The sequence below is a fragment of the Rhinopithecus roxellana genome, chromosome 10 (genome assembly GCF_007565055.1).
Source record: "Rhinopithecus roxellana isolate Shanxi Qingling chromosome 10, ASM756505v1, whole genome shotgun sequence".
In the NCBI taxonomy this organism is placed as follows: domain Eukaryota; kingdom Metazoa; phylum Chordata; class Mammalia; order Primates; family Cercopithecidae; genus Rhinopithecus; species Rhinopithecus roxellana.
The window spans coordinates 80709887-80722839 of NC_044558.1; the positions used below are offsets into that span (position 1 = coordinate 80709887).

Consider the following 12953-nt stretch of genomic DNA (forward strand, 5'->3'; position numbering starts at 1 on the left):
AGCTCACTGTAGCCTTGAACTCCTGGGCTCAAGCGATCCTCCCAGCTCAGTCTCCTGAGTAGTTGGGACCACAGGTGTGCACCACCATGCCTGGCTAATATTTTTTGTATTTTTAGTAGAGACAGGGTTTCACCATGTTGCGCAGGTTGGTCTTGAACTGCTGGCCTCAAGAAATTCTCCTGGCTTGGCCTCCCAAAGTCCTCGGATTACAGGCGTGAGCCACCATGACTGGCCTAATTTGATGGCTTGTATTGGATATATATACTTCACCTACATGTCAACCAAAATCAAGATAGCTGGGCCAGGTCATATCAGTCCTCCATCCTGGTCCCCAGCAGCCACTGGTCTGGCTTCTGTCTCTAGAGTTTTCCCTTTCCCTGATATTGTGGAAATGGTGTTGTATAGTATGATTCTTCTTTTCTTTTTTTTACTTGGGGTAGTGCTTCTGAAGCTCACCCATTGTTGTGGCGTTTATCCATGGTCGGTTCTTTTTGATTGCCAAGTAGCATTCCATTGTGTGGATATGTGTGGCAATTCATTTGTGTGTTGATGAATATTTGAGTTTCTGTCTGTCAAATATGGACATATCATTCCATGTTTGTTTTTGGTGAACATTCAGGCAAGTCACCCTCTTAAAGGCTTCCCAGCCTTTGCACAGGCTGTGTCTTCTGCCAGGCACTCCTCCACCGTCTTCTTTTCCTAGCAAAGCCCAGCTCATTTTAAAATTCCCAGCTCAGATGTCCCCTCCTCCAGGCAGCCTTCCTGGGCTCAAAGGGTCTATTTCGCCAGATGGGAGGGAGTGGCGTCCAACAAAGGCTTACCTTGGCATTCTGTCCCAACTTTGTGTTCCAGGGCCATGGTCTTTGACCTTGGGGGTGGTGGGGACAGAATCACAGAATCAGCCATGTTAGGCAAAAGGCCACAGTGTCCCCACCACTGTTATCTAATCAGCTGCCTGGTCTAGTGTGGTGGAAAAAAGTCATCCTGCTGATCAAAAGCAGGGCAGAGTCCATCCCTTAACCCAGGTGGAGGTGGGGCAGAGAAGGAAGGGTCACTTAATGACTGCAGGGCTGACCCTCCAGTGCCCGGGGTCTTCAGACCTTGTTCTAAGCACTTTACCTCCATGGACTCATTCAAACCTCACAGCAGCCCATGAGGCGACACTCTCCTTATGCCCATTGTATGGTTGAGGAAACTGAGGCTGGGAGAAGGTCAGCGACCTACCCCTGGTCACCCAGTTGGACAGGGCTGCACTAGTTTCCGAAGATTCCCTTTGGGTAGTGTTGAATGAATGGACTGAAACCCAGGGCCCGAAAGCCTCTTCTGTTGGAGATAGAGAGAGAGAGAGAGACATGGACACGCGGCCGGATCCCAGGGCTTCTTGGTTTAGCCCTGATTCATCTTCAGAACCAGGCTGAGCAGGCCAGGGGAGGAGGAAAGCATGGTGAGATTCCAAAGGAGAAAGGCATCTCCAGCCCAGCAGACTCTGCTGAGAAACCGGGTGGGAGAGGAAGGCCGCAAAGGGAAATTGAGGCTGTGTGTGTGTGTGTGTGTGTGTGTGTGTGTGTGTGTGTGTGGTGGAGTCTTGCTCTGTCACCCAGGCTGGACTGCAGTGGTGTGATCACAGATCACTGCAAGCTCTGCTTCCTGGGCTCAAGTCATCCTCCCACCTCAGCCTCCCAAGCAACTGGGACTATAGGCACCTGCCATCATGGATGACTGATTTTTGTGTTTTTTGTGGAGATGGGGTCTGCATGCTCAGGCTGGTCTTGAACTCCTGGGCTCAAGTGATCTGCCTGCCTCGGCCCCTCGAAGTGCTGGGATTACAGGTGTGAGCCACCGCACTGGGCCTTGTTTTGCTTTTTTTAAAAAGCAGTTTTATTAAGGTGTGATTGATATAAAACAATGGTACATATTTCATGTATGCAGGTTGATGGGCTGGTGCGTGCACACCGGGAAACCCGCCCCTGAGATGCAGGTGCTGAACACACCTGTCATCACTACAGTTCCCTCCTGCCCCCCACTGTTTTCTGTGGTGAGAACATACAGTTCGCGCTTTACTACCTGAACACATTTTCCAGGGTTCTGAGTTTTGATGCTGGGTTTTCTATCGAGGGAGCACCAGCAGCTGGATGTGTCCCCCAGGCTGGAGAAGGGGCCTGGCCTGTGGTGAGCAGGGTCCCCAGGGCTGCAGGGTCTGTCCCAGACAGAGGGACCTGCAGTGCACGGGCTTGGAGGCTGGGTGAAGGCCAGGACTGAAGGAAGGGCTGGGCAATCGGGGCCTGAGAGTTGGGAGGGGCTGGAGCTGGTGCCCGTGAGCTGTGGTCGCATGGGGTGGCGGGAGCTGCCATGGGGTGGGGAGGTTGTTACTGAGGGGGCAGGACTGCTCTTTGAGCCAGCTTACATACCACTTCCTCCAGGAAGACCTCCCGGACTCCTCAGTGCCCTCCAACTATTGGTTGTATCTCTCTCCAGCCTTAGTTGTGCCTCAGTTTCCTAATCTGTAACATGGGAGTAATAATAGTGGAGGTGGCTGCCTCAAAGAGTCATGATGCTTGCTTCTGTTACCTCTTTAATATTGAGTTTATGCGCTTTCGTTTACACCTATGGGCTGCTCAGGTCATAAGATGCTCCTTCTGGTGCTCGCAGCTGGGTAGGAAGACGCGTTTATCAATAAACAGTTATGGCACTTGAAGGCAAGTCTCTGATCTCCTGGTTTTTCCAAGAGAACTCTGAAATCCAGATATTACATTACATCTTCCAGCTTCTTGACAATGAATTCAGCTTCTTCATTTACATGCCACGTAGGTCAAACTAGACACAGTGTCACCAGCTCCATCGTACAGATGAGAAACTTGAGGTTCACAGGGGCTGACTTGCCCAAGTGGCCCCATGGAGTGCGACGCAGGGCCTGGCTGCCTCCAAATCTGCTCCTTCCAGGGGACATGGGGCTGGCTTTGACTGGGCCAGCTCAGCTGTCTGCCTCCTATAGAGACTCCATGTTTTGGTTCTGGCTGTCTGGGGCAATGGGGGTGGCTGTCCTCGTCTTAGAAGGCCATGTTCAAAAGAGGGTGGAAGGTGATGCAGCCGCCTGGCTGCCTGGCTTTGCAACATCGGCTCTAATCTGATGGGCTGGGCAAAATTTGCCAAGTGTTCACTATTGAAGTGCCTCCTTGGCTCAAGTGACCCTCCCACCTCAGCCTCCCAAGTAGCTGGGACTACAGGTGTGCAGCACCACACCCAGCTAATTTTTAAAAAATTGTTTTTTATAGGCTGGGCAAGGTGGCTCATGCCTTTAATCCCAGCACTTTGAGAGGCTGAGGCAGGCAGATCACTTGAGGTCAGGAGACCATCCTGGCTAACATGGTGAAACCTCACCTCTACTAAAAAAAAAAAAAAAAAAAATAGCCAGGTGTGGTGGTGGGAACTTGTAGTCCCAGCTACTTGGGAGGCCAGGGGAGGAGAACTGCTTGAACCCGGGAGGTGAAGGTTTCAGTGAGCCGAGATTGCACCACTGCACTCCAACCTGGGCAACAGAGTGAGACTCCCTCTCAAAAAATAAAATAAAACAAAAACAAATAGAAATACAAAAATTAGCCAGGCGTGGTGGTGGGGACCTGTAGTCCCAGCTACCCAGGAGGCTGGAGCAGGAGAATCACTTGAACCCAGAGGCGGAGGTTGCAGTGAGCCAAGATCATGCCACTGCACTCCAGCCTGAGCAACAGAGTGAGACTCCATCTCAAAAAAAAAGAAATACAAATAAATAAATAAATAAAATTATTCTTTATAGAGATAGGGTCTTGCTATGTTGCCCAGGCTGGTCTCAAACTCCTGGGCTCCGGAGATCCTCCTACCTTGACCTTCCAAAGTTCTGGGATTACAGGCATGAGCCACGGCACCTGGCCTACATTTCACTTAGGTGATGACTCTGTCTCAAATCCCGACCTCTCCCCAGTCCCTGCTGTGTTTTCTCTGTGCTCTGTCACGTAGCATGCGTTTTACCTGAGTTGTTTAGTGCCTGCCTTTCCCCCGCTACGGTAAAGCCCCACAGAGCTGGGCTTTTGGTCTGTCCTGGTCGCTCTCCCATCCCCAGCTCTTAGAACCTGCCTGGCACGTGGTAGTGCTCAGTGCGTGCTTGTTGAATGAATGAATGATTCACCTGGCCACGTGGAGCCCATGTTCCTGCAGGGGACTCTCCCTGCCCTGAGACATCCGCTACCCTGAGCTCCGGCACCCCCTTTAGATGGTGCATAGGCCCCTGTTTACCACAGTCCCTTGACTGGTGTCACATATTGCTGTCAGGACGTATTTTAAGAAGCATTATGACAGCATGGATAGGTTGCCTGTTTAATTCCATAAGCTCCAGGCACAACAGCCTCATGTGCGAAGGGCTTTTCCACCACCTCCTACCCCGAGCGACCGCCGAGGAGCTCCTTCCCTGGCCGGGCTCAGGCAGCTGTTGCGGAGCCTGGTGGTAGGGCGTGGGGCCCTCGTCACTCTCCTCACAGGCATGCTTATCCCTTCCCCTGCAGAACGTGCGCATCGACCCCAGCAGCCTGTCCTTTAACATGTGGAAGGAGATCCCAGTCCCCTTCTATCTCTCCGTCTACTTCTTTGACGTCATGAACCCCAGCGAGATCCTGAAGGGCGAGAAGCCGCAGGTGCAGGAGCGCGGGCCCTACGTGTACAGGTGAGGCTGTGTCCAGGTGAGGGCGGAGGGGCCGGCTGAGGCTGGGCAGGGGAGGGGTCTCACAGTGGACGGGATGGGGAAGCTGCTGACTGAGCCTCAGAGATTTTTCCGGACACAGGCAAGGCATACTTGGGGGAAGTGCTAGTCCCAGAGAAGTGTTTGTTTTAGGTTTTTTTTTTTTTTTTTTTTTTTTTTTTTTTTTTTTTTTTGTAGAGATGGGATCTTGCTATGTTGCCTAGGGTGGTTTTAAGTCCTGGGCTCAAGCGATCCTCCGCCTCAGCCTCTCAAAGTGCTGGGATTACAGGTGTGAGTCCAGACCTTACCTAGAGAGGTTCTTTATGGAGCAGGGAGAGACCAATGGTGTGGGTCTGGGTGGAGGGTGCATATGTGAGAGACAGAGACACACACGCACACATACACACATACATACACACACATACATATACACACGTACATATGTACATACACATACACATACACACACACACACACGCACAACCAGGAGCACACCTACCCTCCGAACCCTGTCTGGGCCAGAGGACTGGGTGAGTCAGCACGGGAAGGGGTCAGCTGTTTGTGGAACATGCTGGCCCAGGGACCACAGAGTGGTGCCTTTGCTTTCTGCTTGCCCTGTCCCTGGCTGTGGCCTAGGGGAAGTGACTTCACCCCTCTGAACCTCAGCTTGCCCGTCTGCAGACTGGAGAGACACAAGAGCCCCTTCATGGGGTCATCGGGACACTCAGGATGCACGTGGAGCTCTGAGACGGCTGGGGGACGTGCCTGTTACAACGCCCTTACCTCCTGGACTCTTCACAGCACCTCCCCTCCTCCACACCCCCGCGTCCCCGTTCACAGGCGGAGGAGTAGGGGCTCCGAGAGGAGAGCTGACTTGCTCCCGGCACATGGTGTTCCAGGGATGGGGTGGGCAGAGGGTGTTCCCGCTGTTGGAGACCCACAGTTTGGTTCTGGGAAGGCCAAGATGAAAACCCAGCAAATGTGCCTGAGGTTTGGGAGTAGGAAACATGAGTCAGCTGCTGCATCCCATTCACTCATTCACTCATTCGCTCGTTCATTTAACAAATGTTTATTGAGCACCTACTAGGTGTTGGCTGCCATTCTAAGCACAGGGGACCCAGCCGCGGACAGAATGGGTAAAAATGCCAAAGCTCTCTATACTCCTTCATTCTGTGAGCACTGATTGAGCACCTCCTGTGTGCTGGGGGCGCAGGCAGACCAAGGCCCTGCCTCACCAAGCTGACATTCTGATGGGGAGAGAGTAAAGAAGTGGACAAATAAGGGGAAATCAGGCAGCCATCAGTGTTGTGCAGACAAAACAGTGTGAAGCCGGAGTGCAGGAGGGAGGGCGGCCATGGGGCTCGGTCTGACTGGAGGGTTGGGAGCACCTCTGCAAAGGGACATTCACTGGACCTGCATGGTGGGAAGAGGCCCTGGGGAGAGAGAGTCCCGGGCAGAGCATGTCCAAAGGTCTGAAGGCTGGTAACAGAGCCTGTGTGGCTGGGGTTACGAGGGAGGGAGACAGTGGAGAGACGAGGCTTGAGCCTTGCTGAGGTCCTCAGAGGTCACGTTAGGAGCCTGATTTTAACCTGCATGCAAAGTGGGGTTGTGGTCCAGAGCATGGCACGATCTGATTTCCACTTTTTTTGTTTTTGAGGCGGAGTCTCTCTCTCACCCAGGTTGGAGTGCAGTGGCGCGGTCTCGGCTCACTGCAACCTCCGCCCCCCAGGTTCAAGCGATTCTCCTGCCTCAGCCTCCCGAGTAACTGGGATTACAGGCATCTGCTACCATGCCCAGCTAATTTTTGTATTTTTTTTTTTTTTTTTTTTTTTTTGAGACAGAGTCTCGCTCTGTCGCCCAGGCTGGAGTGCAGTGGCTGGATCTCGGCTCGCTGCAAGCTCCGCCTCCCGGGTTTACACCATTCTCCTGCCTCAGCCTCCCGAGTAGCTGGGACTACAGGCGCCTGCCACCTCGCCCAGCTAGTTTTTTGTATTTTTTTTAGTAGAGACGGGGTTTCACCGTGTTAGCCAGGATGGTCTCGATCTCCTGACCTCGTGATCCGCCCGTCTCAGCCTCCCAAAGTGCTGGGATTACAGGCTTGAGCCACTGTGCCCAGCCATTTTTGTATTTTTAGTAGAGACGGGGTTTCACCATGTTGGCCAGGCTGGTCTTGAACTCCTGACATCCGGTGATCCGCCCACCTCGGCCTCCCAAAGTGCTGGGATTACAGGCATGAGCCACCACTCCCGACCTGATTTCAATTTTTCAAAGATTCTTCTGGATGGTGGAGATGGCTTGGAGAGATGAGAGATCATAATGACAGCAGTGGCAACAGTCACGGCAGTCAGTGTTTACCTCGTGCTTTCTCTGCACCCGGCGGCTGTGTTGATTGCTTTCCGGGTATCTGATTGCTTTACTGTGGGGAGTGTTTAATCCCCACAACTGCCCCCTGAAGTAGGGCTTGTGATTACTTCCTTCTGTAGATGGAGAGGCAATGGCCGTGTTGGGTGAGGGAGAGCAGAACGAGGCCGGCTGGGTGGCAACACCGTGTCCTGCAGTGGGCAGGCGCAGGGAGGGACAGATTTGGCGGAGGGGCCGAGCTCAGCTCTGGCTGTGGGGCCGGAGGTGTGCACAGACATCCAGGGCCCCTGCTTCCCAGGCAGGCACTGCAGGCGAGCACAAGGGAAACACCCCACACAGCAGGGCGAGGCGTCTGACCCACCGGTTTCCCCCACAGGGAGTTCAGGCACAAGACCAACATCACCTTCAACAACAACGACACCGTGTCCTTCCTCGAGTACCGCACGTTCCAGTTTGAGCCCTCTAAGTCCCACGGCTCGGAGAGTGACTACATCGTCATGCCCAACATCCTGGTCTTGGTGAGGCTGCCCTGTGGCCCGCGCCGCCTCACACCCTGGCCTCGTCCCCTGTCTCTCCTCCCGCCTGCCCCTTGTGCAGAGAGCAGTCTCTGAGGTGGTCGGAGTGTGAGGACTCACGCCTGGTGGGTGGCTCTCGGCCCTGTGCTGTCTCCACCACCCCTCGTGGGTTCTGAGTTTCCCAGGTGGGTCCACCTGTCTTGGTTTGGAAGTCCTGGCCAAACTATTTATTTTTCCTTTTCAATTTACATTTCTGAGATCTCCAAAAGGGGCTGTCTTGTTGGGGGCTCAGCCACAGGCCCACCTCTGGGACTGGGGCTGGAGTTCACTCAGCCTGAGTCCAGTGGGGTGCAAGGGGGAGAAGAGGTCCTTGGGAGCACATGTGGCCTTGGCACTGGAGGAGCAGAGGGTGGTTCTGGTGTCCCGGATGCCCCACGTGGCCACTCCAGCAGCCTCCTGCACCCCAGCATTTCCCTTCATGGGCTCTTTGCCGTGAGGCCCAGCTGGGGCCGAGGGAGGATGGGCCAGCCACCTCCAGCCTCTGACACTAGTGTCCCTTTGCCTTGCAGGGTGCGGCGGTGATGATGGAGAATAAGCCTATGACCCTGAAGCTCATCATGACCTTGGCGTTCACCACCCTCGGCGAACGTGCCTTCATGAACCGCACTGTGAGTGAGATCATGTGGGGCTACCAGGACCCCCTTGTGAACCTCATCAACAAGTACTTTCCAGGCATGTTCCCCTTCAAGGACAAGTTTGGATTATTTGCTGAGGTACGTGTGGCCTGGTGAGAAGCCAAAGATTCAGGCCTGTGTCCTATCTTCCCCTCACACAGCCTGGACACTGGTCACCAGCTTGCTTTGTAGCTGGCTGGGGGTCTAGTGGCTATGGGTTGTAAGTGGCTGAGAACCTGACTCAAACTGGCTTAAGTGAAATGGGGAATGTTGGGGCTCATGGAACTGAAAATGCTAGGATTGGATTCAGGTACAGCTTGATCCAGGCTCAAATGATGTGAGTGGGCCTTAGCTTAGCAAATTGGAGGCTTTGCCGGAAGAAGGGGGCGTGGCTGCTTGGGAGTAAGATCACAAGCTGACTCTTAATCTTGACTCCTGGCAACCTGGTAGGGTCACTGATTGGGCTTTGGAGCCAACATCTCGTCTGTGGAGGGTCTACCCTGACCTTGGCTCCCTCACTGCAGGTTTCAATGAGTTCTTGTGACTGCTCCAGCCTCAGCCATCTCTCTGGTCTCTGTTGATCAGGGTAGAGTGCTGGGGGGGTTATTGTGGTGCTGCATGTGATAGATAGTATGTTTTTGTCAAGGGTGACGGGCTCCTGTTGTGTGGGGAAATTAGCAAGTTTGGGCTAAGTGGCATGATTCTGTAAAAGCATCTTGTAAATCCTGAAGTGCTTTGCAAATGAAAGTTATTATAAAGTCCCTAGTTTAGTATAATCTACGTTTGACCACATATAATGAAAACCTCACAAGAACAGTCTAGCGGTAGGCTGTTCAGTGTCGGTGTGGTGACTTCATGGTCTTCAGTGATCTGGAAGCCTTCTACTACTCTGCTCTGCCATCCTTGGCATGTGGTTTTCATCCTCAAGATAACCTCATCGTCCAACTTGGCTGCTAGAGTGTCAGCGATCACATCACATTCCAGGTAGCACAGCAGGAAGGAAGAATTGGTGGGGCTTTGGGGAGCAGATGGAGGAATTGGGGGTAAAACAGCATGTCCCAGTTGCCTCCCTCTTAGGGAGGAAGAAAACCAATGTCCACTTGCTTTCTATTAGCCAGAACTGAGTCATGTGGCCACAGCTAGCTCCAGGGGAAGCTGGAAAGGCAGCCTTTTAGCTGGGTGTGCTGATACTCTGAGTACGGTTTGGGTTTTGTTCTGAAGGAGTAAGGACAGAGTGGGCTTTGGGTAGTAACTTGCAGTTTCTGATGCTCTCTGTCCATTATCATGATCATTTAGGGATCCTGTTGAGTGATGATTTATTAATAATAACAATAATAATGGAAATAAGGACCAGCATCTTGAGCTCTTACTGTGCCCAGGGCACCGTACCTGGCCCTTTTTGCATATGAGCCCCTTTAATTCTTCCCTTTGTAGTGGCTCTGGTTATTCTTGGCTCCACATGGGCAGGTGACAGACACACACGGGAGGCTGGGCCAGGGACTTGTGCTGGGTCCTGCCCTGGGGGTCTGTGGTGGGCGCAGCCACTTGGCCGGGCAACCTTGGAGCCTCTCAGTGGGCTTCACCCTGCAGAGCACTTCCAGATATTTCCTTTAGTCCCTCAGACCATTTTGTGCTTTGCATGCCTTTGGGATTAGAAACCAGCTTCTGGGAAATGCTCTCAGAGCACCAAAGCCTGGGCCCCCATCAAGAAATGCCCCACAAACCGTGACGGTCAGGACAGGCCAGGTTGTGCTGCTATGATAGGCAGCCCCAGAATCTCCATGACTTAGAACAACCAGAACTTACTCCTTTGCTTGCACTGCACGTCCAGTGTGGGTGACTGGGGCACCCTCGCTTGTGGTAGTCACTTGGGGACCCAGGCCGAGGGAGGCTGTCTTGACACACACCTCCTTGGCTGCTATAGCAGTGGCAGAGAGCCTGGTGAAAGGCGTGTGCACAGTCCTTAAAGCGTCCCCCCAAGTGACATGCCACTTCTCCTTTTTCATTGCTCAGGGAGCTGACCTGGCCACGTTTTATTTTATGCTGGAGTAGGGTATGGTGGGGGTGATCTGCCATTCACCTGGGAGGAAAGCTAGGCTCTCCCAGAGTTAGGAAGGGAGGGTGGAACACTGCAGCCATAGAACCCGAAACTGTTCCTCCTAGGAAGCTCCCAAGCCTCCTCTCAGTCCCCAGACACTGGGCATGTGGCAGTGAACCAGATGCCGGGGGCCCTTTCCTTCTGGTGGAGGGGGAGGAGGGCTCAGCCCAGAATGTTCAGACCAGGCGAGCTCAATGGTAGGCCTGAGCCTTAATGATGCTGTTCCCTGCTGTGTCTGCAGCTCAACAACTCTGACTCTGGGCTCTTCACGGTGTTCACGGGAGTCCAGAACATCAGCAGGATCCACTTGGTGGACAAGTGGAACGGGCTGAGCAAGGTGAGGGGTGAGAGGCGAGGGCCCCTGGAGAGGGGAGGGTGGGCCGGGCCGTGGCTGCTTGGGAATGGCAGGGACCACAGGGCTGCTTCTTCCTTTGTCATGAAGAGGGTGCTGGGAGGATGAACACTCTCAGAGTTGAAGAAGGGATTTTACCTCTGGTTAAATCTTGACCAGCCAGAGGGGCAGGAGGGGTTAGTGCTTCTTACTGAGCACCTGGCGTCGGCTGGGAATGGAGTGCTTTCTTCTTTTCGGTTCTTTACTTACAAAAATGTTTTGAAAGCCGGGCGCCATGGCTCATGCCTGTAATCCCAGCACTTTGGGAGGCCAAGGCAGGCAGATCACCTGAGGTCAGGAGTTCAAGACCAGCCTGACCAACATGACAAAACCCCGTCTCTACTAAAATACAAAAAATTAGCCGGGCTTGGTGGTGCATGACTGTAATCTCAGCTACTCATGAGCTGAGGCAGGAGAATCACTTGAACCCGGGAGGTGAAGGTTGCGGTGAGCTGAGATTGTGCCACTGCACTCCAGCCTTAGTGAGAAGAGTGAAACTCAGTCTCCAAAAAAAAAGAAAAGAGATTCACATTACAAAATAATACGAGAGAGAGACAAGTGCCCTCAGTATCACCTCCCACCCCTACCCCTCGCCCCAGAGGAAACCCACAGTTACCAGTTTGGGATATATTCTTCCCGTCTGTTTTTACCCATGTGCACGTCTGTATGTACACAGAGAAATATGGAATTGTTTCCTCTTTGAACATCATGAAATCATACTACGTGCATTGTTTTGCAACTTGCTTTTTTCACCTTCGTGACCTTTTCTCAATATGCGTGAAAATGATTGTGTGATTTCCCACTACCCGCTCCCCGTGGTAGTTACTGCAAAGCCCCTGAGGGCTGGGGACAAATCGTACCCCAACCAGTGCACAGAGTGGCCAGAATCACCATCTGCAACCGGCAGTAGCCATTCATGATAGATGGAGTTCACCTTCATTGTGGCTTGTATATTCCAATATACTGTACATGTGCACGTGATTTGAAACCTCCTCATCATGCAGAAGATTGGAAAGTGAGCAGTTGGATTTGTCGAGTCTGGGTCTCGCTCCCCAGAGGCAGTTAACCTGATGGGTTCTGTTTCGGGGTTGCCTGGTGGTGGCCACCATTATGATTTTAAGTAGTTTGCCTGTGTGCCGATTGTTTTTTTTAGGAGGTGCCTATTGACTTCCTCTCTGAGGGCTGAGCACAACCGCGCCCCACCTGTCACCCCAGCTGCTCACCGCACTTCTTTCCAGATTGAGGCTGGAGATGTGGGTGAGAGGCCTGTTTTGCAGATGAAAGAACTGAGTCCCCAGCAAAGTTACACATTCAGAGGTCTGGGAGTGGGAAGCTGTGGTAGGCATTCTCTCTGTCTGTCTACACAGCCTGCCAGCTTCCCACCGTGCCAGTATTGCGAATTGAGTGGCCATGTGTGCACCACGGTGAGTTAGGTGTGCGGCACCTGAGAGGCCTTTTTAAGGGGCCTTGGCCCCACTGAGGGGTCTGGTCTGGATGCTTCCCCTGCAGGTTGACTTCTGGCATTCCGATCAGTGCAACATGATCAATGGAACTTCTGGGCAAATGTGGCCGCCCTTCATGACTCCTGAGTCCTCGCTGGAGTTCTACAGCCCTGAGGCCTGCCGGTAATCACTGGGACGCGGGGCCGTCTGGGTTTCCTGGGCAGCTCATGGGCAAATTCTGTGGTGCTGGCTGTGCACTTGGAAAGCATTTGACTCATCGTAGATTTGACTCAGTAGCCCTTGGCACCAGCTTGAATTCTCTTTGGCCACACCACCAAGAGCCAAACTCCAGCTGCCAGTGCCTCTGCACGGCCCAAAGAGAGGCTGCTGCTGGTGGTTTGGAGCCAGGTGGTGCTGGACTGGGAGGAGGGGGCAGGACATGTCAAGGTCACAGGGGGCCATGAAATGGAGGCGAGAGGTGGGCTCCCCCTGGCGTCTGGCTGGTGGCCCCCGCGACCATCTGGGTGCTGAGACATAGCTGGCTCTGCTTGGCCCCTTCAGGCTTAGCTCTGTGTCCCATGGTCCCAGTTGTGAGGTAAGAGTAGACAGTGGGTGGCTCCTGCGGCCGTTTTCTGGAGGCCTTGTTGTGTCTTGTTCCATTCTGGTCACTCTGGAAAAGTCCTGTACTTGGGAATTCACTCATGTGGATCTTGACTTATCTGCCCTTGCAGCAAACCCTGCGTGCCGGGTGCCCGGCAGTGAGAGGG

The 12953-nt window shown here is 53.3% G+C and overlaps 1 protein-coding gene across 6 annotated transcripts in view; it reads left to right on the forward strand.

Moving 5' to 3' along the window:
* Positions 1 to 12953, forward strand: part of SCARB1 (scavenger receptor class B member 1) — a 113540-nt gene that overhangs the window by 68214 nt on the left and 32373 nt on the right. For 5 of the 6 annotated variants that reach the window (XM_010368420.2, XM_030938758.1, XM_010368418.2 and 2 more), the window contains 5 exons: positions 4533 to 4690; positions 7443 to 7584; positions 8151 to 8354; positions 10595 to 10690; positions 12254 to 12369. In XM_010368420.2, the coding sequence (XP_010366722.2) occupies positions 4533 to 4690; positions 7443 to 7584; positions 8151 to 8354; positions 10595 to 10690; positions 12254 to 12369 (716 nt within the window). The remainder of the gene's footprint in view (positions 1 to 4532; positions 4691 to 7442; positions 7585 to 8150; positions 8355 to 10594; positions 10691 to 12253; positions 12370 to 12953) is intronic. The other variant, XM_030938757.1, reaches the window with a different exon arrangement.